We start from the raw sequence: 26,998 nt of genomic DNA, 5'->3' as shown, positions 1-26,998 counted from the left end.
CTAGTTTCCCAATTTTTTTGCATTACTTGTGAAGCATTCTTACAGATCTCCTTCCTGCCCTCTGTGCACACGCCAACAGAACAAAATAGCAAATGACCTTAATAAATTACAGGACTTGGAAAAAACACAGCTTCTTTTCCAGACTACAACAGGTTACTGCAAAGCCATTTTCACCAACTGTAGACAACATAATTACACACACACACACACACTCTCCCCCTCCCAGGTTTGGCTGCCAGCCTGATAAATAAATGCCTGTGTTGTAGGAGGGAACATTAGACAGGCAATACTTTAACTCATTATATGAACATTCAAAGGCATATTTGTATTTTAGATACTATTTTATTCCATTCAGAAGCCACTGGAAATATTTTTCTAAATTACATGCTGTAAGAGCTCTAAACTTAAAAATGTGTGAAAATTATAGTTCCCCCACCCCATCCCAATCCAACTTGTATTATAAAATAAACTTACTGACAATGCAGCCTTCTCCAGAAATAGAAACTTTCAGTGTGTGCATGGGGAGATTTTTTAAAGGAAGGGGAAAGCTCACACCAGTGATAAATTTGGTCAGTAAAATCACTTTTATTCTTTTACTTTTTTTTTCTTTCCTTTTTTTTTTTTTTTTTATAGAAGGGCTTATACAATTGAGTATAAATATCTTTGAGGAACATGGAAATGAAATGAAAAAAGTATCTGGAAGGAATTATTTTTATTGAGGAAGAGTTTACATATCTAAGTATTCACCTACTTTTTGCTGCCTCCTGTTAACAGGCATAATGGAAATATTGCACTGAGCATATGCATGGAAAACACAGCTAATAAAGCAAGAAATATGGTAAATACATTTCATACAAACTTAAAAAAATTCAAACAGTCATACAACAAATTCTGAAGCACTTCTGTGATCTGCAATCCCAAGATGATGTTCACTGTTCTGAAGTGTTAGCAAATTGACACTTTTTTTTCTGTAGAAAGATTTTGTATTGGTTCATAAAACCACAGCCTTAAAATTGTTGGCTTTCAGTTACAGAGGTAACAGAGAGGTATCATCTGAATTCACATCAGAGCTTTTGAGACAAAAATGGCAGCACTACAAGCAGGTGCCTCCTCCAGTGTCCAAACCCCTTTGTGGCTTTGCCATGGCCGAGGAATAGAGCAGAGCAGCCCAGCAGAGCAGCCAGACTCCCTGGATACTGTGAGCCAGGCTGGCATCCATTCCCTTGTTTACTGACAGAATGCTCCCCTAAATCCAAAATGAAGCAGGAGAACCCCAGCTAAGCAAGAGAAGTTCCAACAAGTCTTGTCAATATTGACTACACCTGGGAATTCATTAACAGAAGAGGAAAATAAAATTATTTGACCAACCCATAAAGAGAATGGATAGAAATGCTGCTCTGGAGGTGGGAGACAAAGAAGTTTCCGTAATGTGCTGAGCCCAGAGTAAAAGGAACGTGTTAGAAAGGATTTGTTCCACTGCAGCTCCAATCTGGTTTCCACAAGAACCCACTCTGAAAAAAGGTCTATTTACAACAATTTCCGGCTGCTTGTGGAAAAGCCATCCCAGATGTTTCAAACACCAGTGTTGCTTCAGTTCACTGTATGCACCCTATGGGTCCATGTCAGGAGCACCTGCATAAACCCTGGAGCACAACACACACAGAGTAGCCTCTGTCCAATATTAAAGTTATGATCAGTGGAAGAGCAGCTTTCACACACTTCAACATTTTATATTGCTCAGGCACTGAGGATCAATTCTCTTCAGCACAAGGTTTTTGCTGGAGCCATTCCTGCCACATAGGAAAAACTGGGCTACATTTTATCCTTTCACTTCATTAGAATTTGAATTCATTTACATACAAAATGAGACAGGAGAAAAAGTTCTTTTACAGTAACCCAACAATGGGCACCTTCACTTGTAATAAGGATGCCTTAGGCAAGGCAGCTGCATTTACTTCAGGAGCATATATAAAATTCAGTGTGCTGGTATCAAACAGAAACAATAATGTCAGATCATACAATGCCAGTACATTCCAGTGGGCCCTCGACTATTAGGTTACAAAATAAACAAAGCCAAAGAACCAAAATTAAAATTAAAAAATCCAAAACTTTCCACCACTTTAGTTCTGTTTAGAATGCTACACAATGAATAAATTATGTCTTTCTGGGATGGTGTTTTACTCCTACATCTCAAAGAAATTCCAAGCTAATTAATTAGAGCAAGAAATTACATTGAGCAGGATAATGTTTTAAATGAAAGAAATGACTTAGAAACACCAATCAAAGATAATTTGATTATGATTAGCTGTGCTGAAGTCTAAGTCATTAAAATTGATGAAGAATGTTTTTACACTGGTCTATTCTATGTAATCCATTACCTATGCTATGCTCTGCGGTTCAAGTCTAACAAATGGTATCTGATAATTCAATATTGAAGACTAAGATACTTTCAATGCACCATTTGCTTTCCTACACTGACATGTCTCCAATTAAAAAAAAAAAAAATATCAGTAGCAAGTAGATTTGTGAAATTTTTCACTGGGAGAACTTGAGCTAACATGAAACATCATCCAGATTTTTACCTGCTCGCCTTCTACATGGTCAGGTTTAAATATGGCTGCTGCTTTATCCTGAACAGTCATTGTCCCACAAAAGTTACACCCATGGTTGGTAAGAAATAATTCCCTGTGCTTTCTAACAACTGAGGCTGCCCAAAGGTGCGAGGTTTCCTGCCAGGCTCTCAGCTGAAGTGGCGAGCAAGACGAGCAGATCTGTAGTCGACACGCAGCTGGACAAAGGAGTGAAGGATGTTCTTGTCCAGGTTAGCAAGTTGTTCTCCTGAGCAAACCTGCTTCAGATTATCTGGGGCTACAACCAGAAGGTTGCAAAGTGCATGCAGGGTATCAAAGAGCTGTAAGACCAGCGCAATCTGTGGGCAAGAGAAAACAAAGAAAAAAAGCCAGAAATAATTAGAGTTGCTTGAAGTCTTGTAACAGAATGTCCATCTACATCTTGAAAATGCTTCCTCCTGAGAGAGGATTTACAACCATGATTCTCTCCTCATGGACAGGCTCACCTTGAAGTCTTTGGCACACTTCCTATACTCAGCCACGTCACAAATGGCCAGCATTCCTCCCATGCAGCTGTAGGAATATTGCTGTAGGTGTTCATAGATGAGGCGGTGGAAACGAACCCCAAGCTCCATCAAAACTGTGTCCACATTCTTACCATCCATGGAATTCCTGATCTTTTCCACTTGTTTTCTAACATAGCCACAGACTTTAACACAAGCCTAGATTCAAAAATACAAAGAAGTAAATAAGAATTTGGTAATCTACTTTCTAGAACTCTGCTCTTCTCAAAGTGGCTTCTACATCGTAAGCCGAACATCAGTCACTCACTTTAAACTTTCAAAACACATCACTGAACTTAGTCATTCTCCAATTAAGAACTTTCCAAATTTCTTTTTATTTGCCACACAAAGATGCAAAAATGTGAGCAGAAAGACGGCTGCAAGACAAGATTCTATTAAGTTATGGTTCGTATCAGTTCAGAATACAACATTTTAACTTGGACTTTTAATTCAATGATCCAATGGGTGTGTGATTAAAAACCTCTTGTGAGTCACAATATAAATCCAAATTAACAGCTATACAGGGATTTTCACCCTTCCCACAGAGTACCAGACTCTACATCCTACTGCTGCACTTCTCCCATTCCCACCTGGCTGCAGGCATTCAGGGAATGCTCTCGCTTCCTCCCATTGAGTTTGTTCCCTACTCATCCCTGCCTTGTTCCCAAAAAAGAGCCTGATGTGAGCCACCCCAGCACCCCTAGGCTGGAATTCAGACACACTCAATGGGAAGGACAACACTGTGCAGCAAAATGTTTGTGCTGTACCTGTGATGCTCTGCCATGTTCCTGCCATTCAGAGAGGAAAAAGAATCCAGCAACTAGAGAGTACCTGATAATTGATTTTCTGAAACTGATAGCTTAAAGCTAATTTTCAGCTGAAAGCATTGTTCCAAATCTGGGCCTCTTGGGAGGGGGAAGAACGTGCCAGTTCCTCCAGCACCCACTGATTTGTGTCTGACACTAGATAAAAAACTACTCATGTTCCTTTTCAGCTTGAGAAAATAGTCCACAACAGGGTTTGGAGGTGCTTGGTGCCAAATGGAAGTAAATTAAGCAAATGCACATGTTGTCTAATGGGAGTGTGGTAAGGAACATCTTGTACCTGACAACACGCATGAGCTGGGACTTTGTTACTTACATTTGTGTATTGAATCAAAACATTGTTTTCATCTTCTGGTTTGAAATCCGTCTTCTTTTGCTCTGCAGCCAAGATGTGCTTCATCTGTCCAATCATACAATTCAGTGTCCTTTAAAGTTACAAATACAGACTGGGTTTTCAAGGGAACTTTTTTATTTCATTGATTTTCATATTTACATATACTGACATGATCCTGTATAAAACTAAGCAGCATAAGGCAACGAGGGAAAACCCCAGCAACCAACATTTTTCTATAGAGAAGATATACTTGATTTTATGTAAGCAGTTAGGAAAAGGAGCATCAGCCAAAAAAATCTCCCAAAAACTCTTTCCTCCAAGTTAGTGTCTTGAAGCACAGCACACAGCCTGCTGGCCTGCTACTTTTAAAGGGGACACACTAATTGTGAGGTAATCCATTCAAATCCAGCTCTTCAAAGAGACTGGATAGCATCCTTCAATGCAGAGAGAATCTGACAGAAGCATTCCAAGGAGGTCAGCAGAGTCAGATCACATTGCATATTAGTCAGAAGCAAGCATCAGAAAATACTTGGAAAATGAAGGAAGGGTGAGGGGGAAGAAAAAAGCTCTTCCTTTGCCAGAGCTTGGTACTTCTCTTGTTCCTAGAAATCTAATGGAGTTTTACAGCATCAATTATTTCTCCTTTATAGGATTTATCTGTTCAGAACATTATACAAGGTCAAGGCTCTGCTTTCTTTCGAGTCCAAAGCAAGGGTCAAACAAAAGCAGGTGACAGAGGCTGCAAACCTCTCCCAGTACCCACCTTGGCCAGGAACATCCCCCTGGCTCTCTTCTTTTCTACTCCCCTTCCTTCACCCCCCTCACCCCTCCATCCTTCCCAAAGAAAACTGTCAAGGACATTACAGGCATTGAAGGATTCAAGCTGGAGTGGGGCGGAAAAAAATACAGGTATCCAGAGAGGGGAAAAACTCCTTTTCTCCTATGCCCAGAGCTCAGGCTTTCACTTCAGGTGTACTTCATTCCACAATACATATAATTTAAAGAAAGTATATTTTGCATTCTCCTCAATTTCCATTTGGAATAGATACCCCCAGAAGACTGTTTACACAAAATATATATTGAGAGACGGCCAGGTGAACTAATTCTGTTTGGCTAATAAATCACTTTTACTGAGGTAGATAATTGCTGGGAATGGTTTACAAGAAGCTGCACTTGGACTTTTCCAGATTGGATAAAGCTGAATCCATCAACATTTCAAAAATTCACTTTATATTTTAAACTCATTCCTTTAAGCAAGACAATCAATTCTCAACAGCATCCGCAGCACCACAAAGCAGCATAAAACAGCCCCACAAACACATTTTATATGCAATGCTCATCTCAAAACAAATCTCTCTTTTTAATGTGCTGAAAACACAAATTTTTTTGAATTCTTCATCCACAAACCTCTGAATGTACTGTCTTCTGACAAGAACTTGTTCTCCTAAGTCTTTAAGAGATTAATTATTTAACTCAAACAGATACAAACCATTGGAATATGGATGCATGACCTGTATGCATCTAGATCCAAGCTTATGGCCTCGGTGCTTCAAGTATTTCCAACTTTGTGTTTAAACTTCTAAGGTCACTTAGCAGGAGCAGCTAAAATCTCAATTGCCACTTACATCCCCTCTTTCCACCTTTCTCTTTGCACTTGCATAAAAATAATACACCAAATCATAAGTAGGGCATCACACAACAGCTCCATTTCCTAATATTAAGCTCGTTAGTTTATTTTTTTCCTCTGCTGCAAAACAGCTGTGATTTTAATTTGCAATTTTTATAGCTATCCCCTCATTTTTATTCTGAGAAATAAAAAAAAGATTAAATGAGTCACAACCTCAAAGCAAGTCAATGTCAGAATCAAAATTATTCCAGGTCTCCAGACTTCCACGACTCGGTCTAATCCGCAGCACTGCACAGATCCCAGCAAATCATTTAACCTATTTTTGTCAAACCTTGCTCCTAATGGAAATCCTGCAAGTGTTTAACCTATTTCAATCAATGATTTCTCTCTCTTTCAAAGTAGAAAAAAACCAGTTTGAGACAATAAGGTAATACTGAATTATTGCACTCTTTCGACATAACCAAAATCCTTTAACATCCTTCCAGAAGCATATATGGGTCAGAATTCTGCCACAGAAAACATGACCCTCTACTCACACAAAATCTAAATTTCCTATGCACAGTAATGTATGTTTATCTGTTTAAAAAAAAATTAAAATATCCATTTTGAGTTCAGGAATAATTCATGTTTAAAAGGACAGTTAACATGTATCACAAAGGTGTGGTTCAAAAGATTAAGAGAAAGTATAAATTTCTACTTGCCTATCAATGCCCATATCCAGCTTCACTTCCATTTGTTCTATGATGTCCTTTTTCTTCTGAAGGCATTCAGATAATTTAGGAGAGGAACTGTAACAGTATAGAAGATGTGTGACAGTGTTAAAATATCAAAACAAATTTGTCTGCTGGGTTTGCTGCTTCCAAAAGGATCTAGCAAAGATTTCCCACCCCATCAGGAAAAGGGCACAGCCACAAATCCCCTTTAGTCCCACCTGGAATACAGCAGCAAAGTCTCCAAGGAGCAACACGTCTCTCCTTCCTATCAATACTCCTGGAGCTTGCCCTCTGCCATTTGTTTCCAAAGGAACCAATTTGTTTAAACTTCCCTTCTTCCCCCTCCCATGACAGTATTTTATCTTCCACAATATCAAGCCGAACAACTCCAAGCAAAAACTCCTCTTAATAGAGATGAGAAATGAAAAAGAATTGCTTCCTTCACCAAAAAAAACCGACTAGAAGAAATGTTAATCAAAACAAAGGTACCTGATCAATGGCATCAGATGATCATTGAACTGCTTGTCAAATAAATGGAAAATAGTATTGGCCTGGTGGACAACATCCAAGAAATAAAGATTTGCATTCTTTGAATCAGAACAGGGAATGCCTAAAGCAAAGAAAGTTTCATTAGAATTGTAACGATATGCAGTTCTTATAATTAGCATGATGACTTTTTAAATATGCAGAATTTTTCCATGAATGCTTCAATCACAGGCTTAGAGTTTCAAAAATTTACCATGGTGCCATATATAGAACTCTTCTCGTAGCTATATTAGTAACAAGCATAAGAAGCACAGAAATACCTTACTGGTAACATTTCTGAAAGCAAAACAGAGCAGTCAATTTAAAAACTCCTTCAGAACATGAGTTTGATGCTGTCTTGTAAGAAAGATGGGTTCTCACTGTGAGATTTTAACTTCTTTAAACAAGAAGTTTTCTTATTTACTGTCACTCCAAACACATGAATATACAAACAAGCACAGAATTCCTATCAACAAACACTATTAATATTTTTATATAAATATATTTTATATTATAAATTATATATTATTTTTATATATAATATTATATATTAATATTATATTAATATTATAGTAGTGTTATATGTTATATGTAATATTATATTTATATTAATATAAAAATATTCTCCTATTACGACACAGAATACAGAGAGAGGGAATGCTGATGTCCCAATTTCTGTGATAAAAAAGTTTTTGAAGACAGAAGTACATTTCCATCCGTGCATCAATTCTCCAAATGAAAGTTACACTTTAGAAGCCATTAAATGTCGACCCCCAAACACACTAAACAAATTTCATTTAACCAACACATCCTCAATAAGGCCAATCAATAAGGCACAGCAAAGATCACCTGCACAGAAAGGCCAAGGAGATGAAATGCTCAGGAAATACTGTACTCACCAGCAAGGCCTGTTTCTAATGCATAATCGATGTGTTCAGTACATAAGAACTCTACAAGCATAGAAAAAATTCTGAAAGCGTTCTTGGGTAAGTCAGAGGGATCAGAGAGCTTTAAAGAAAAAGAAAAAAAATATCCTAAAGGTCAGTTCTACATAGATTTGAAAGTTTACTGGATATTGCATAGGGGATAAGCTTAAAATGTAACAAGTATTCCAGCTAAATTGGAATTTTATTCTAAATGAAAAATATCCATACAGAGAATTATTCAGGAACGGCCTATAATATCAATAAATCCTTCAGCATTTACAGGTAAACTGAAGCTGCTACAGGATGCTACAATAAGCAAAAGCATAAACAGTGTCTAATAATAAGAGTAATAATAAAAGAGGATATAAATTAATAGTCCTTACAGCAGTTTTCCAGATGCAGTCTCAGGAATTACCTAACCTGTATGCCACTAGATGCTGGGAAAATGCATACAGAAGAGATTACTCTATCCATACCTTGCATTTTTATTCTTTTAATACTCTCCTGGCACTGCCCACAGTGAGAAGCAGGACCCTGGGTTAGCTGGACCTCCAGTTTGTGTTCTTTTATCACTGGAGCAAAAATAATGCAGCTGAACCTCAGCTACGTTTAGCACAGTTCAGCTGGAGTCAATGGAGCATGAACACTTTTATTAAGTGCAGCAATGCCCACATTTACACTCAGCATCTGGACTTTGATGAGCTGTAAGCAACGTGGGATTTCGGACAGCAACCTGTCAGTAAATCCTTTTTCTAAAGAAAAACGTGACAGGGCTTTTGTACCTAGGGAATACAGCTTTGGTTCTTAAGGAATTAGGTGAAGAACTTTTATGAAGCTTCAAGGAAGAAAGATTACTACTGCAACTCGAGGTAATTTACACAACACTCTCAAATATTTCTGCTGTATTTCCCCCAAAAAAACTCAAAAACCCAACACCAGAGACTCCCAAACAGCAAAACATTTAAATATATGGCTACAGCAGAATTACCAACTTACTCTTCCTAAAGCAATCCCAGATGGCAGAGCCAGGGTATCTGCACAGCTCTGCTATGTGACATAAATACCACAATTAGTTAGCCAGGGACTAACTCATCTTTTGCACAGTGAGTTGCCTTGACCACACACCCCTAAATTCTAAAACCTTAATTCTGGAAATCTCCTTACATGCCAAGATCCACTGGGGTTTCCACCCTATGACAATTATTTTAAAATAATTTATATTGAATCTGATCCCAACAGGAAGGCAGAAAAAAAAAAAAGGGGCTATGCATATTTGGAAAAGGTTAGTTTATATCATGAATTTAACAATTGCTTCTAGCAACTATGATATTGAGAAAAATAATGATGTACCTGCTTGCCTTACAGTCACTGATTCTCACCCTGAGGAAGGTGGTGATCCCAAGGGTATGCAGGTAACAGTCCCGTGCCTGTACCCTGTTCTATCTTTGGCCCCACTAAGTTTATAAAATATTAAAACATCTAAATATGTGATGTGAAGTTTTTCTGTGCTAAGCTCTTTGAGAATGTTAAAGGAATGAAAATTTCCTAGAAATCAGTGTGTTCAGCTAATAAACAAATCTAACACTTAAGTCTGCAATTAAATTTCAAGGGTTTTCATTTACACCAAGTACCAGACAAATATGATTGACAGGCAGGAAAACCAGCAATTTAATCAGAAGTAAAATACCTTTTTCATGTTAGTCTAAAGCATTTAAAGAACTGCAGAGGGTTACTAATGTAAACAACGTTTAAGACTACTCCTCTCAGCATTCTATTGGTGATCATTCACTAGTGTAATAAGAAATTACATTTGAGACAGGAAAACAACTGTTGAACTATTCAGTGTATTTTTAAAGCAGGAAAAGAAAACCACATTAAAGGTTTCTCAGATGTGGGGTCTAATTTAGTAAGAAAAGCAATGTAGCCAGTAGGTTTAACCATCCCCACTTCTTCCAAAAATAGGCAGCATTAATACTCACAAAACACAACTAGATCCACATGGAAATGCAAACCCTCAGCTTCCACTGTGGCCCCATTTCCATAAAAAACACAAAGGAGAATTTGAGAGTGTCCTTTCTTCTTCCTATCACACCTCAACCAAAAACTTAAGCTCAAAGCTTGACTTCACACACAAAATTATACCACTAAGGGAGATCACAGGAAGCAAACTTACCCTGTGACATCTTTCAAAAGCTTGTTTGGTTTCTTGCAAAAGGTTAACCACCACTTCTTGTGACAGGAAAGTTTCCCCATGTGTGTCAATGCTTGGCCCCAGGGGTAGGTTTGTTCGTTGCCTTAGTCTCTCTTTGAGGTCTTGAATACTGGAACAAAGATTGACCCCAAGAACATTTCACTGGGTAGAAATTTTGGTCCTCAAACTCAACAACAATTTAGGATCTTTTAGTTGTTAACTCAAAAAACAGGACCCAAGACACAGTTTAGGATGTGCAAGCATTAAGACAAATCTTGCAAGCTTTAAAAACAAAAATTGCCAGTAAATGCAAAACTACCACCTCTGATTCCATGGTCAACTGTTTTTCTAGCATGGCATGTTCACACATGGGAGCAGCTACTCCCCTTTGTGGGATAAGGGTGATTTCACTGCAATCCTACAGCACTTACGCTCTGTGGACAAATTTAGCCTCCATCCACTCTGTCACACTGCACTTTCCAAACACTAATGAGAGCTTCCTATCTCATCCACACCCACAAATCCTCTCATCCTCATCCATTATCTCAGCAGTCCTTGATTTAGTCAAGCATGCTCCGACACATTTCCATGCATAAAACAACCCATACAGTTACACACTACAATAAATTTAATTTTCCCCAAGAAAATTAAATTGTCATCTTTGCTTTTTTTTTCATGACTTCACTGATGCTTTTTCCATATCATTCCTCATTCCTGACACGCTGAACCCAGCAGCTCTTTGAAAGGTGCAGTAGCCTTAGCACCTCTGCCTCATACAGGTTTTAATATGTCCTATCCCACTTCTCACTACTCCTTCATTAGTTTTTCTACCCTGAGGATAATGAAGTCTTGTTTTACCTTTCTCTAAGTCCATTGCATCTTCTGGGCTCACTAAGAGCTTTCTCACTGACATTGCTATGGTCTTTTCCCCTTCCTAGGTCTTGGGAGGGGACCACAAGACCTGGGCAGGTGAAAAAAAATGTATGCTTTTAGATAAACACATATACATGCTTTAGGTACCTTAGTTTTGCTTCAGTCCTTTTGTGGATCTGGATCCTAAGTTGAAACATAGGTTTAACTGGTATTTTTCATTTCCAGCATGTACAAATACCATACACTGAGTACATTTCACATGTACTGAGAGCAACACACTTTTGAGCAGAATATAAAGTAAAAGCAAATTATAAAAAGCTGTAGGTCTTTGGCAGTTCATCACTGTGCATCTGACATGGCAAATACAGCTTTTCACCCCTCACCACCTCCCTTCCACTTTAAAATTATGAAACTTCCCAGAAGGAACTTACCCTCCAGTGCCAATGGACCTCTTCTGGTGGTTTTTGGAATCATAATAGCGTTGCAGAATCATAGCACTCCTACTTTTCAAATAGCCAATTTCCACCTCAATGTAATTCTCCAAGTAGGAAATGAAAATGGCCTTGATAAGCTTAGACAAGAAAGTCTGCTTATCAGTACCCAAGTTAAATTCCATCAATTTGCTTGACAGATTAGTGGTTCTTTATGCAAAAGAAACAAAGAAGGGAAGGGGAGGAAAAGGTTGATTGTGGATGAATTACAGCATTACATGCTTGTAAAGTACACAGCACAACAGAACCCTGATGGTGATTAAGACTTGGAGCAGTTTTACATTTAAGTAAAGGATTTCACATAATTCATGTTTAATTACACACAGCACCACTGCAATCAAGTTGCCAGTGAGATGGGGAGGACTGGCTTTTGCACAGTTTTAAAATTACTCTTGAAGAATCACAATAATTCCCATTGAAAATAAGAATGGCCATTTTAAACTTTCCTTAGGAAACCCTTCACTGTAAAGGTTAATAGACATAACAATTTTTCAGCTTTTATGAGTAGTTTTTTGCTTCTTTTTCTTGACAATAAATCCACTTATTTTCCAGTAATTTCAATCCAATAATTTCATCATTGATATATAAATACCTTGTATATAGATCATAGAGATTCTTAAGATACTGTTCTGCATCTGATTTCCTGTGTTCTTCCAGCTGGTCCTTCACATAACTCTGTAAAATTTGGTACACCTGTTAGAAGATCAACTGGAAACCACAGGTCATGCTCACTACTTCCTAATTACATGGAATTTCCTGCAAAGTATAGATCTTACTAAATGCAATTCACCTCTCCTTTGTTTTTTAAATCTCTAATTCACACTTCCTGCATTATCCACAGAGAGAGTTAAACACACTTGTAGAAGAAAATGATTTAATACTACAAAACAGTAATGTGTGAAGCAAAGACAAAAGAAAGATGGCTTTGAAAATATGTCTGACCAACTAAAACAAAATCCCCTCATTTTAAGAATCAAAAGCACCAGAGGCCTCAGGGCATTTCTGCAGTTGAGAGTGGGGAAAGGAGATGGTTACGTATTTGCTTATCATAATACATACATAAAGCAGATGAAAGCTTAGAGCCCTCTTATCGTCAAATATTTGGACAAAAATCTTATTTATCATAAAATACTAGTTCAAAACTGATACACAAAATTGGGGTTGTAACACAAGCTCAATCTCTATACTATAAGAGCAGCATCTCCAGGGAAATTGCTTTTTGCAAGGAAAGTCATGCTGCTGACTTTAAGCACTTAAGTGAGTGTATTTGCAGGATGAAAAATTTAGTATTTTCAATTACTCTAGATTTTCATATAAATATTACATTAGCTGCAAGACAGTATTCACAACATAAACTATTTTCATTTATTCAATGCAAACCTCACACATGACACCCAAATCCAAGAAGAAGCAAATTAAAGATGTGAAATGTGGAAGTTCTTTTCCTGACATATTCTTGGTAGGGGGCATAGAGAAGAAATCAAACTCGTGTATGACATCTCATGAATTACCCAATGAACACAGTAATTCCCTAATAATTTTACATATTGAGTTTGAGTATTTGCAGTCACCCTGTATGCAGAGCACAAGCAGATTTATTTGATATGGGCTTATCTGTCTGAATTGTTACAGAGCAATGAGTTATGATTCTACACCCTTATACAAAGATTACAAATACTGCAAATTCTCATTAATTGCTATTACTGGATAAATTTTTGTTATTAAGAGGTTTCTAAATGAACTTCAACATGTTAAAATTTGAAATACCTGAAGTTTAACTTCAAAGATATTTTGAATGAGTTTGGCTAGCACAGTCTCTGGATTGCTAAAGATTTCTCCAACTTGCTTGTTCACTCTCTGGCAGAGAACAGCTGCATCTTCAAAGACATCATTCCTCAGGAATGCACCCTAGGGTTTGAGAAGCACATCTTAGAATATATTTACAACAACCTATAGGACTAAATAAATCAACAATGTCATGTAAATAAAGGAATGATGTAAAACAAACTGCATTACCTCTTGACACTGTTTTATGTACACATCAACACAGTGGGAATATCCCTGTGGAAAGAGCAAAACAACTCAGTGTTAGAGCAGGTTGTTCATGCTTTCAGTAGAAAATGAAATCAAGGAAATACAACGCTTGTGAAAAAGTTACTGTAAAAAAATACAGACTCCTCCAGTGTGTAGACTTTTCCAAACCCATTTTTGTTACAGATCTAACATAACTCCACTTGCCACCACTCTACATGGATCTACACCTCAAGTTTCAACATTCTTGCTCAAGCATAAAAGTCAGTTCACACCCGTGTAAAAAGAGATTATCTTAGAAAGTTCTCCACTGATGCTGCCCCCAATCCTCTTCATCTGCCTCCTTTATTCCCCTGCATTTGATTTCAGATTGAACAGCCCAGTCCTTCTGAAGTTACACATTATCTGACATGGAGGTTGTGCCCACGCAAATACATTCACTCAAAACAGGCACTTATTGTATCGTGGGTTGGTTTTATCCACATATTTAAATTAAACCCCTCAGTTTTTACCTTAAAGTGAAGTAGAACTGCTGCTACTTCTCTCATTCTGGAGATTTCTCCTCTCCGCTGAGCACTGGTAAACTCTTGAATTAACTGGCACTCTAAATCGTGGTACTTACCTGGAGAGGAAAGGGGATAACAACAAAAACCCATCAGGCTACGTAATACAGGCAAAAACTGTAATACTGACAGTATTGCTTACTTCTTTAATCATCTTTAACAATTCAAATACAGCATTATGGATTGAACTGGATAGATAACTTACTTGCTATCTTTGATTTTACTTCAGAAAACCTGTTAACAACAACAAAAAAACAGCATGATTAAATTCAAATCCACATCACATGAGAAATCACAGGCATCCCGGATCACGAATAGCAGGCACTCTGCTTAAAAATGAAAACATGTAGCACAAAGACGACAGAAAAGTTACCCGCTTTATATCCCTAAAAACCTACAAGCATCTAATTCAAATCTAGCATTAAGTCAGCAAAGCAAAATTATCCCATTAAAACTCTGTTAAGCAGTTTAGGATGTGTATGTAAAGATGATCCTACAACATGAGTGCGTGAACACAAATTTGAGAATAGAGGAGAGAGAAATAAGCACACAATCCAGCTCAAAAGCTCCATGAATCACTAAGCACAGCACCAAAAAGGGAGACAAGAGAAGCATCAGAAAATCACAGCTATGCGAAGATTTACTTTCTTAAAAAGATGTTCAGATAGGTTTTTACCTGTCAAAAGGCAGTTCCTGTGCAATCAAATGCAGTTTCTGAATAATATCAGCTGCCTCTTTAATCTGGTGAGAGGAAAACATGACAGAATCATTAAAAAAGGCCTGATTTTGGGCTGTTCCTTTCCTCCCCCTGCGCTGTCCAATTTTCATACACAAAGTTCCTATTTCTAAAGCTGCTTGACATACCCATGGAAGAGATCAACCCCTTCAAGTTCCCATATGTACTTCTAAGATGCTTAAGGTATTTTTATTTAACATAAAGTTATATAGGTCAAAATATGGTGAAAAGTCTTGTTATATGTTCCCACTGGGGATGCTGGTGGAGGTGTGTGAGCTGCCTGGACAAACAGCTCAAAAAAACCCATGACCATGCTTGACATGGAGAGGGGAGAAAGGGGCAAAAGGGGATCAAAGCAAAGAATTCTCCCAAAGAAGGAGAAATGGAAGATGTATTAGAAATTATAAACTCTGAGGTCCAAAGCAAAAATCAAGATGGAAGTCAGGTAATTACAAAGCTACAAAATAAGAATAGATGTATGAATACAAAAGTTAATAAATAGATAACACAGCATGCAAATCTGTGCTCTGTTCTGGGCAGCAAAACCTTTTATCAATTATTCTTCTTCCATCAATCAGCACAGGAAGGGGATCTAAGTGGCGCTTAGTGACTGCTTCGACGGAAAACACAAATTTCAAAGTGTGGGGAAGGCAGCTGGTTGCAACTGAACTTCAGTGGATTTAAGCAGTGCTGACTGGGCCAAACCTGACACAGCTGCAGCACACATCTGATGAGGAGCAGCTGAGGGAGCTGGGGGGCTCAGCCTGGAGAAAAGGAGGCTCAGGGGGAACCCTCTCACTCTCCACAACTCCCTGACAGGAGCGTGCAGCCAGGTGGGGGTCAGGCTCTGCTCCCAGGGAACAAAGGACAGGACAAGAGGAAACAGCCTCAAGTTGTCCCTCCACGGGAGGTTTAGATTCATGTTAGGAAAAAATTCTTCAAGGAAAGGGTTGTCACTGGCACAGGATGCCCAGGGCAGCGGTGGAGTCCCCATCCCTGGAGGGATTTAAAAGCCATGTGGATGTGGCACTTGGGGACATGGGTTAGTGGTGGCCTTGGCAGTGCTGAGGGAATGGCTGGACTTGAAGGTCTCAGAAACCTCTTGCAACCGAATTATTTGATGATTAAAAGCTTTATAAGCTGACACAATGGAGAACATGGAGAATATGCAGTTTATCTTGTTCTTCCAATTAGTGATGATCCAGGGAACTGAAGTGAGAGGGAAGGAAGTAATGAAATCCTATTCTCCCACCACTTAGAGCAGGCTGGATTAAAACTTCTCAAAAATAGAAGCAGACACACAGGTAAGAATAGAGAGCACAGGCATCACACCAGGCTGGTTGTTCAGCAAAAATAGGGGCACTCAAAGTGCATCCATTCTGACTATTAAGAGCAGCTTATGTTTTGAACTGTCAAGTTACAATAGCCTCTTAAGGCAGAAGCTGCTACACTCCTCAAATAAATCCAATGAAAGAGCAGTTATTTCTATTAGCTTGTAGCATCCTTAATGCCTAACAACTGTGATCAACAGAATTGTCTATATATTAGCAGTTATTCACCAATGCTACAAAATCAAAACAAACAAACAAAAAAAACCCAACAAAAAATACCACAAACACAACATTTTCTTTGTTTCCTCTTCACACAATAGCTGTTAACTAACCTAGATTTTATTGAATTCAGGACCTTTTCTTATGCACAAGAGAAGCCACGACAAATCAATTCTCCACGGTTTCTGCTTAAACCTGGACATATTTAATTTTTTAATTAAATGAGGCTTCTGTAAACCACTAAAATCAAAATAAATATTGATTTTGTAAAATACAACTTAAAGGCTATAATGTATCTGGGAAAAAAACAACTGAAAAATCATGGAGGAATAATGGCAAGAGAGAATTTTAACACACAACACGCACAAGTGAAAAGGCATAATGAAATGATATTAAGTACAGACCATAAACAGAGAAATGGACATAAGAATAATAGTAAACATATTAAGCAGGACAATGTTATTGCATGATAAACAAGTGAGCTGCTGGTCATTTTGATAGTTTAATTGTGTTAACTGGAGTGATTTGCTCACATCAAGAATCTTCAGTACAGGAGAAAGACTGGTTAGCTGGCAGCACAAGGGAAATTATAAGGATTCAGAGGATGAAGACACAATACACAGAAAGGGACAAGACAGCAAGAAAAACCTTCACAGAGATAAGTCAGAAATTGCTCAGTATGGCTGGGAGAAAGTAAAGTGAGAAGCAACAAATGGAGTGTAGGGAAAGAAAGGAATCCAACAGATTTTAAGAACAGACACTATTGAGAAAGTATCAATTGGAACATAACTGTATTACATTCTTTTTTGTGCCTCTCCTTTCACAGTATCCCCTCAATGTCTCAAAGAAAAGTCCACACTTGTGAGGGCTGGCAGAGCACAAAAAAAAAAATCATAACATCGTCCATAACATTATCTAAAACCCCTATCAGTTTGAAGATCAGAAGACACTGACAAAGCACTAAGGTTTCACATTTAAGAATATTTGTTACCATCTCATACTTCAGAGGTATTTTTAGTTCAAAGATGCATTAAGATGTAACAGCTCCTGTCTGGGCAGGCTCTTTTACAAACACTTCTTCAAGTTAATGTTTAAACTAGGAGGAAAAACTTAAAGAATTCACCTGGCTGAAATTGGCCTCTATAAGATAACTTGTATCCTGAAATTCTTGTTTGTGTTCCCACACCCTTCCCCTGGCACAAGACTTAAGGCCTTTACATTTGCCTTCCTCCAGATTTGATGAGGATCTTATTATTCTTTGGGGTGTACAGAAATTCATTTGTTTACTGATTTCCAGGTTTACCTTGTTTATCTACCAAATTTTTCTGGTCCTCCAACAGGATGTATCATGAAAGTTTAATTTACAAATAAAGTGAAAGTTGAATTCTATGAGCCTCTTGAGCAGACAACACATCATTCTCTAACTTATGTTTTGCTATTCACCATGCTGCCATTAAATATTTGTAAAATGCATGTTTTATTACTCCTTAGGAAAAAAGAAAAAAATTATGCAGCTCTGGAAAAGGCTGTCCATAGAAGAACTTTCAGTATGCTGAAACCTTTGTTTCCCTTGGAAATCAGGGAAGTTTTTCTCTGCTCCCTTTTGAATTAGGACAAACTATCAACTGCTAATTACCATATATGCACAGACCACGAGTCAAAAGTCACTGTGCACTGACTTCTTGGGAATACAACTATATAAAATGGTTAGCTTTTCATTTCCCTGAGAGATACCTCCAGCTCAGACGGGAGGGGGTGACTATTAACCTGCTCTCAGGTCTTCTGTGAGCTGCATTTCAAGAACATCTTTTTTTGCCGAATGTGCAAATCAAGGTTTTGCTGTTTCCACATATTATAATTTTTTTCCTGACTACAACCATACCACTGCAGAGAATTTAAGGAGAGGGGGAAGATTCTTCAGAATATACCACACAAAAAAACCACCAACAAACCCAAATCAACAACTTTACTTAAAGTGCAGTGGGAAATCCAATGTGCCCTTTTGCTTAGGGCTGGACTCTTTTCCTTCAGTTTATTTCTGTTTGTCACACCACTCAGATTGTATTTGCTTCATGAACATACTATTGAAGCACAAGAAAAACAAAATGCTTGAACATTTCTTTGAAGTTTTCCTGCCTGGTTCCTCTAAATTCCAAGGGTGGAGACATAACCACAGGACTATACAAAGCCCAAAGGCATGCTGTGACAAAAAGGTATCCAAGGCCAGTGGACTGACCCAACAGAGCAAAGTTTCACAAAGAAGTTGCATTCAGAAACAGTCTGCTTTACAGGATGGATCTGAGGCAAGGGGTTCAAAGGAAAGAGGCAGATATTGTATTGCACTCCAAAGTTGCCCTCCCAGCGCTTCCCAAATCTCTGATAATTTCATAAAATGAAAAATGCCAACATTGCCACATTAAGCATCACTGAATACAAATGCTTTATCAGCAATCTGCAGCCCAGTGTTGTTAATTTACATTTCAGAACAATGAAACTTTAACAAGTCAGTCACTCAGTGGTTTGAAGTCTGACCATGGTAAGTCATGGTAGCAGCTTGTAATTAGGGCAGTCCTGCTTATTGCTTTGAACTGCTTTCATCCCGCTGACAGCTCTTACCTTTTCAGAGTTTGTAAAAACATCAGACTTCAGCTCTCCATCCAGAAACTCATTAAAGTATTTCATCAGCTTCTGAGCCTCCACAGCCCGTTGCCGTGGCGTGTTTACCCCCTCCAGCTGGTCACCAAGGTGACAGACCTTAGTTGCTACATAGCTGATGTGCTCATCCAGTTCTTGGAAATGTTGGAAGGCAACCTGGGAGAACACAGAGAGGGACACTAAACTCATGATTTCCATTTCATGTACTTCAGGAAACACAAGATTTCCTTCAGGAAGAAGCACAGTGAATGCAGATGCTGCATCTCAGAACCACAGAGCTACTCAGAACTGCTAATTAATTACAAACAACCCATTAAAGTTTAGTGTCTTCCTTTAAATTATTGTGAAAACTCCCCACTTCCAGCATTGCTAACACTCATTAATGAAACATGCAGATAATCCCCCTTTGACAGGAGAAACTGTCACCAAACCCTCTTTATTCTTATCTGAAACAGCAACACCCTGTATCAAGAAATGTTAAAGGAGCACAGGATGCTTTGAAAACTTGCACAGCTTCCCACTGACTCTACCCTTTGGATTTACCTGGTTGCTTTTCTGCAGCTCTTGTACTTTCTTGGCAAATTCCTTTGCTTCCTTCTGGCACTGTTGTTCAAGTTTCTCCACCTTCCTCTGAATCCTTTCATCCATTACTTGTAATTCTTGGATATGATTTACAAATTCTTCCAATAATCTGATTTAGAATAAAATATGGGAAAACAGGCTTTAGTTTGAAAGACACTGTCTTCTGCAGAGCTTAAAACCCCTCAGAAAAAGCAATTTGCCTACAAGGCTGATCTAACCATGTCCAACTTAGAAATGTTTCTAAATTGTAAATTTAAATAAATAAAATTTTTAAAAATAAATTTTGAATTTATTTAAAGTTTAGAAATTTTCTGTTTCTAAAATCTTGTTTTAAGCTACATCTCCCTGGTTGTGTAGCTCTCTATGCCAACATTAAAACTCTGTGTATGGTGGGCCAAAGGAGAGAGGAACAGCAAAATATCAATCACTCAACAATGCAGCTCTGCCACAGATAAAAAACCCCTACATCCCCATCTTCCCTAAGTAAGTCTCATATGGAAAAATAAAGCTTAGACCACTACATGCCTTCAGTGTAAGGGATACAACAGAAAAATATTTTCTACTGCACATGTTACTGTAAAGTTGTAAATCAGCATTACAATAAGTGATTATTAATAAGTAACTAATACAGTCATAATTTCACGTTGTTCTGGCTGACTTCACTTCTTCCTATATCCATTTTAGAGGGCTTTTCTGCCCTTTCCCATCATTGACTTTTCTTTCAGACACACATTTTACTCCTCCCAATCAAAGTACATCTGAATGCATTCTTGAATTTCCTCTGCTGTCTTCATTCTAGTCTCAACATCTCTCTCTTTCTCGTTCCTGTTTTTGTCCATTCTGTCCCATTTCAGTCATATTTTCAGCTCTTACTTTTCTAAATATCCCAGTCACTGGACAAGAAATGGATTATTCCCAGATCCTCCACAGCCATAAAACTCATGCTAATAACTGAAAACATCTGAAACATTTCAGAACTCCGCTGTCCAGGTTTAATGTCAGAAGAGGCTTTTAGCCCAGTCAGTTGCATGAAGACACAACTTCTTAGAGAAAACTGGATTGAGGCAGATGTTGGTGACTCCTCTCCTTCACTCCCTGCTTGCCAGAAGCCCAAGAGCAAGCACATTGCAGTAGATTCCACAGAAAACCACAAGGAACACATCTAAGTTTACAGAAGTATATTGAAAATCAAATTTAATCAACAGTGACACAAAGCATTCTTTCAAACAAAAGCCTAGAGAAATGCAGGCAGCCGCTATTAATTTTAACAAACTGATTCAGGCTGGGGTTTGTTTTTTAAACAGATCTTGTGTCAACTCAGCACTTATTCAACAACAGTGCTGAATATGTTGAGAAAGGAAAAAAAGCAGAAGAGGCAGCTGCTGGTCAGGTTTTCAGAAAAGAAATAAAAGACTCCAACACTCTTTCTAGCAAACAAAAGCAGCATCTTCTAAAAATGAAAAAAATAGACACCAAAAGATCTGTTTGTTTTTTAATATTAATTTTGGCTCCCAGCTCAATACTAGAAGATGCCACAAGAAAAATATTTACTGATGCAGGTTTCTCCTGATTGTCCTGAAAAATATGAAAGTGCCTCACAGAAGTTCACACAAGCAAACCAGCAGAAATGCAGAAGATCTGTTAAACTGAATTGGTACTGGTGCAAATCATGAACTACCCTAAAGTATATACTGGGCAAAAGCACAGAGAAAGAGCTCCAGGGAACAATGCTGTGTATTTCCAGGCTTCTTCCCACTTAAACCACATGCAAAGCTCTGCATAGGATACAGGCCCCAGACTGAATGTCAAGGGTCCAGCATCTTGCTAGAAATTCAACAATATCCTTTCTCTTCTCACACGCCTCCAAAGAGCCAGAGTGCTTCAAAAGAAATGTCCTTTGACTGTGTCAGGTTAATTTTCTGATATTTTAGTAAATCAGATTAGCTTATCATGAGATCTCATCCCCAGAGCTGCCTCTCTTGCCATTCTACTTTTCTGTGCCTTTTATTTGCAAACTATTGTGTCTTAAAACAAGGCAGCTCAGGAAACTAAAGTAAGAAACTCATTAAATTGGCTTAACTCTCATAGCAGTGAAGCCTCGTATTATGCTTGAATCCAGCAACTCCAGTACTTAGGAACATTCATGTCTGACAAGCACAAACAACATCAATTCTCCTTCATTCAAAAGGTCTCAATCAGAAAGTGACTTTCCCAACTCTTGTTACTGAGTAATTAGTTCTGAATAATTGGCTCATGGTCACAAATTTTAGCAATTCTCCCAAATGAAAACCTCCTTGGACACACAGCACCACTGCACACAGGCTTGTTGTTATATGTGGAATAAAACAGTACAATCAATTAGAGATACATCCCCTGTGACCATTGTGCATTTTGATTTTTACCTTTTCGGATCGAAAGCTTCTCCACCTCTGGAACCTCCCCCAGGTGTTCTCCATGCCAGGCGTTCAATGTATTCATCTGCCACAAAAGGCTCCTGGTCACAGAAGAAAAACTCTTTACAATGTGTCACAGCAGGTTGTTGCTTCAGCAGGTGCTCACACATCATTTTGGAAGTGTTTAGAAGCTTTACTATAATCAAAAGTACAGTGTTGACAATTATTCCATCACCTCTTGGGTTTACGTATTTATTGTTGAGAACAATGCTTTTAATATGGTGAGTTGGAACATCAAGTCTAGATATTATCAGACTACTTGCAAAGAATTTGCTGCAGGTCTGTGAAGAGTTGGCTCTAAATGACCTTATTTGCAGCTGAGCTTGTGGCTTGTCATTACAAAGTGCCTGAACCCTGCAGATGATTTGAGAGGTTACATCACCAGAGCCAACCATCAGCTGCACAGCAAAACACATCAGAGAATTCATCTGCCTACAAAAATTACGTGGCAAAATAAGGGGTTTTTACAGTTGTTCAACTCTCTGTCACACCATGGCATCACAGACAGAACTGATCAAGGCACTGCCCAAAAAACCCAGCACAAGATGATGCTGGACGGAACCCAACATCAAACTGCAGCTGCAGAAACAGAACAGATAAAAAGGAGGAAAAAAGGCATAAAAATAGGGGATGAATTTGATTTCCACAGGTAGAAAAAACAAGGCATGAGTGATACTAAAACTCAAGGTTACACAAGTTTCTTCCATAATGTTTGCTGGTTCTTCCATAAAAACACCGCTCAAGGGTAAAGAGGTACAATTACTTTTCCGCCCAACAAGGTTTTCTGAAGGCAGAGGCCTCACTTACAAACCCAAGACCTCCTAATACTTACACCAGCTCAAATGCTTCATCATGTAGTTAATACAAAATTACTCTAAACACAATCCAAGTTCTATCATTAAAAATAATGGTATTTATCACTTCAGCAGCATTGATTAGGTGCCAACATCAGCACATCTAAGACCAGTAAGAAAAGTGTTCTCATAACCAGCAGGACTTTATAGAAGGCTTTTAAATTACAAGCAGCAACAGTTCTAAAAGTGTGAAACAACCCAAAATAGAGCTGGGAGTGGCTCTGGCTAACAACGGTATTTAATGAAACAAGTGAACATGCCACCACTGCTTTTGATACAATTTAGTTGAAAAAAAATGAAAGTAGTAAAAAAACCCCAAACTAGACCTACACAGGCGTTACATTGATTACTGTATCAATGTGTCTGAAACTTTGTCACGAGTAATAAGGAGTGGAAAAACAGCATTACAGAGTTAGTTTCATAACTAAAACCAAGGGTTGAAAAGCAAATATTGCCCGTTCAAGGTCTCTTTCCTCAGAAACAAATGATGCCCTATCCAGTCAGGCCCAGCCACTAACCAGGAAGATAAAAGGTTTTTAAACATACTTTGTTACATGCTGAATCCTGATAGACAGGGCAGAAATTTTATCACTCAGTAACTCCTCATCCACAGGCTGACTCAAGTACTGTGTTGTGCTCAGCCTCCTTGGCTAAACTTCAAAAATAACTGGTTGATACCATATAAAAACAATTTCCCTACAAGTCACTCATCTCTTTAACTAAATCCTTCCTGATATACAATGTGAAGTTTCCTTCACATGAATCCTTTTCATCAAAAGTCACAATGTCACGTTTTCATGCCAAGTGTAAATTCTCTCTTTATGCCATCTTGATATCTAAAAGTTTGGGAACATTCTTTCAATTTTAATTATAGATTAAATGAGTCATTCAGTGCAGTAACATTCCCTTCAGGGGAGGCCTCCAGCTTCCCAATTACCTTAGGGCTCTTTGCAGGACTCCTCCTTTGTATGAAAATCCCCAATCTTTCCTCTGAAGATCCTGTAATTCAGCTGGAGCACTGCTGTGGTTACAAGGATACTAATGCCAAGTATGGAAGAACCCTGTATAAAGGGTTTACTGGTACTCTGTGTGTGCAGATAATGTTTTCTACCTTTCTCCCTTCCCCAGACGTTCACACTAAAAGATAATTCACCTATACACACATAATGACTTTGAATATTTTTTCCTTTTTGTAAAACAATATTTACAGAGTTTTTCTGCAAGCCTCTTCTCCTAAGGAAATCTGATGTAGATGCCCCAGAACCCCAAAAAAATATTACAATGCCAACCTTTCTCCACCCATCATGCCTCTATACCCCTCTAAATATTCCTTGAGTGCATGTGTACACAAACAACCTGCAGCTCTCTTCCTGGAAAATACCTGTTTATTCAAGAATACTTGCACAGGAGACCTGTCCTTCAGTTTTTTTTAACCATATAAATCCTGTTCTGTATTATTTAAGAAATATTAACTGCAGTGGATATTATGTGCACAATATTGATCAACAGAGAAATAAAATGAGCTTTTTCTTCCAAATTTCCACAGAGGATACCTAAAAATAATCTACCTGATTTATAAGGAATAAATGAAATTCAACAGTGTCTTTTTAAGACATGATTTCCCAGGTTCCACCGCAGATCCAAAAGTTTTTACTTTAGCCTGTATCTTCCATACACATTTGCTTTTTTAAATGCTATCTTGATAACAGGGTTACTCATAGCTGACAGCCTTATTCCTATTTTAAGTCTCCTATCCTGCTCTGCAGAAATTGCTGAAAATCAGCTATTACAAATGTCATTTGCAAGTCCTTTGCCTGTTATCAGATGAGCCCCAACAGTCAATTTCTTGAGCTTTGAACTTCCCTCTGGCTCCAGATGAATTGACGTGATCCCATCCATTCAGCCAATACTCCTGATTTAATAAGAGATATGCCTGAAGTGCATGATAACCTGGTTTGATCTGGTGTTTACAAATGAAACTAGGCCGGACCCAGCCAAATTAAAAACCAGTTTAGAAGTATCCATTGTTAAATTATGCTTTAAGTTATGTGAGGGAGAACTGAGTTCATGTTGTGTCAATTTTCGGCACAGATCCTACTATACAATTTCACATATCTCTACTGAAATTTACTTTAGAACACATGCTCATGAAAACATGGCAATCAAATTCCACCCTCAGAAGACAGCTAAGGGTTACTCCCATAACAAACTCATCTTTATGCTCTTATGTAAGGCAACAATTTCAAACTAACTGACTAGGCAACATTAAATCAGTGGACATCAACAAAAACTCTCTTGCCTTCAGAATGAAAGGGAAGTGAAAGCAGGAGAAACAAGCTGGATTCCACGGTGGGAAACACAAATTCCAGCCCCAATCTCCAGGCAAAAATCTCACCTAATTTGCAATTTCATCTTTTTTGCTATTGCAAAATGGAAAAAAGTTGTTGCATGACCGAAAGCAGCCAAAACAAACAGTTTTCTTTCCATATTCAAGTTACCTGACACTCAGCATCCCACAAAGAACAGAACTGCACTGTCATCGTGTTGAGAAATCAAGGGGGTCCTAGAGGGTGGAGGGAGGCTACCATACCTGGCATCCAGCTATGGGAACACAGTATTTTAGTCCTGCTATTTTTTAAAGCTGTGCAAACCAAAAGATGTGAGTCATAACACTCGTGTGCCATCACAGTGATTCATAATTTCAAGTGCACACAATGCATTTACACAAACCCCAGATATAGGATCTTCCAGAGAAACAGGAAGACCCTTTCCTGAAGGCTGGGCAGGCAAAGTGAGTCCCAGTGATAACCCACGAGATGAACAACCAGCTTTTGAGAGACTTGGAGAGCAAATACAGGACACCTGGTGATGACACCATGTCCCTGTGAAGAGGAAGTAGAGACAAACTGTCCATTTATCACAGGTTTATCATAAGAGCTCATGGTCCAGGCCAGGAACTGGAGTCACAGAATGGTTTGGGTTGGAAAAGACCTCAAAGATCATCTTGTTCCAACCCCCTGCCATGGGCAGGGACACCTTTCACTATCCCACGTTGCTCCAAGCCCTGTCCAACCTGGCCTGGGACACTTCCAGAGATGGGGCAGCCACAGCTTCTCTGGGCAACCTGTGCCAGGGCCTCAGCACCCTCACAGTCGAGTGGGTGATATTATTCTTCCTAATATATAACCCAAACCTACTCTCTTTCAGTTTGAAGCCATTCCCCCTGTCCTGTCACTACACACTCTTGTAAAAAGTCCCCCCTCCATCTTTCCTGCAGGCTCCCTTCAGAAGGGAGATGATCCTCATGCGTCTCTTCCAACTACGGGCATTCTGTGATTCCACGGGAAGAATCTGACAGATTCCTGCTATTCCTGCCCTGCTCCTGCGTGGCCTTGCCTGAGCTATTCTCCTTCCGTGCCTCGCTTCCACCGCGGGTAAAGGGAGGGCAAAGCCATTTATTTCCTTATTTCACGCCAGCCCCACTGACACCTCAGCGCCGGGGTCAGGCGAAGGGGTGCCTTCGGCAGAAGGAGCGCGGGGCCGGGCCTGGCGTGGCCTGTCACCCGTCCGCTGCCAGCACCCAGGAGCCGGCCGGGAGGGAGGCCCTGCAGCGGGGCAGGGTGGGCACCGCACCCCCCGGGGCGGCGCCGGGGCTCCCCCGCTTCCCCAGCCCCACACACCGCCCGCCAGGGAGAGGCCGCCGCATCCCCTCAGCGAGCCGGCCCGGCCAGCGCCGCCCGGCCCGCGGGGCCCGCACCCACCTCGAAGAGCTCGGCCGTGGTGGCCATGGCCGCAGGGAGGGAGGGAAGGAGGGCGGCGGCTCCTCAGCGCCCCTTCGCCGCCGCCGCCGCCCCGCCGCTGCCGCCCATTGTGTCCCCCGCCCCGGCAGCAGCAGCGGCGGCCGCGGCGCCGCCTCCGCCCGCCGGAAATGGGGCTG

The 26,998-nt window shown here is 39.3% G+C and overlaps 1 protein-coding gene across 3 annotated transcripts; it reads right to left on the bottom strand.

The window, feature by feature from the left end:
* Positions 1 to 697: 697 nt before the first annotated feature.
* Positions 698 to 26,969, bottom strand: EXOC5 (exocyst complex component 5; the record flags this gene model as incomplete). Of its 3 annotated transcripts, XM_082283158.1 has the most annotated exons (19): positions 698 to 2,929; positions 3,077 to 3,292; positions 4,274 to 4,382; positions 6,620 to 6,706; positions 7,121 to 7,241; positions 8,056 to 8,164; positions 10,256 to 10,403; positions 11,294 to 11,329; positions 11,578 to 11,787; positions 12,230 to 12,312; positions 13,405 to 13,545; positions 13,654 to 13,698; positions 14,181 to 14,290; positions 14,437 to 14,465; positions 14,908 to 14,972; positions 19,134 to 19,328; positions 19,716 to 19,863; positions 22,157 to 22,248; positions 26,823 to 26,969. In XM_082283158.1, the coding sequence occupies 19 exons, from the start codon at positions 26,847 to 26,849 to the stop codon at positions 2,741 to 2,743; spliced, it is 2,160 nt and encodes a 719-aa protein (XP_082139284.1). In that variant the 3' UTR covers positions 698 to 2,740. The 3 variants fall into 3 exon arrangements, with proteins under 3 accessions (XP_082139284.1, XP_082139285.1, XP_082139283.1); XM_082283159.1 differs by lacking the exon at positions 11,294 to 11,329; XM_082283157.1 differs by lacking the exon at positions 26,823 to 26,969 and having other exon boundaries at positions 22,157 to 22,320.
* Between the last annotated feature and the right edge of the window lie 29 nt (positions 26,970 to 26,998).

Source organism: Coloeus monedula (genome assembly GCF_965178545.1).
Source record: "Coloeus monedula genome assembly, chromosome: 6".
NCBI lineage: Eukaryota > Metazoa > Chordata > Aves > Passeriformes > Corvidae > Coloeus > Coloeus monedula.
Note: the sequence above shows the minus strand (reverse complement) of the source record. Positions and strands in the feature narration are given on the sequence as shown.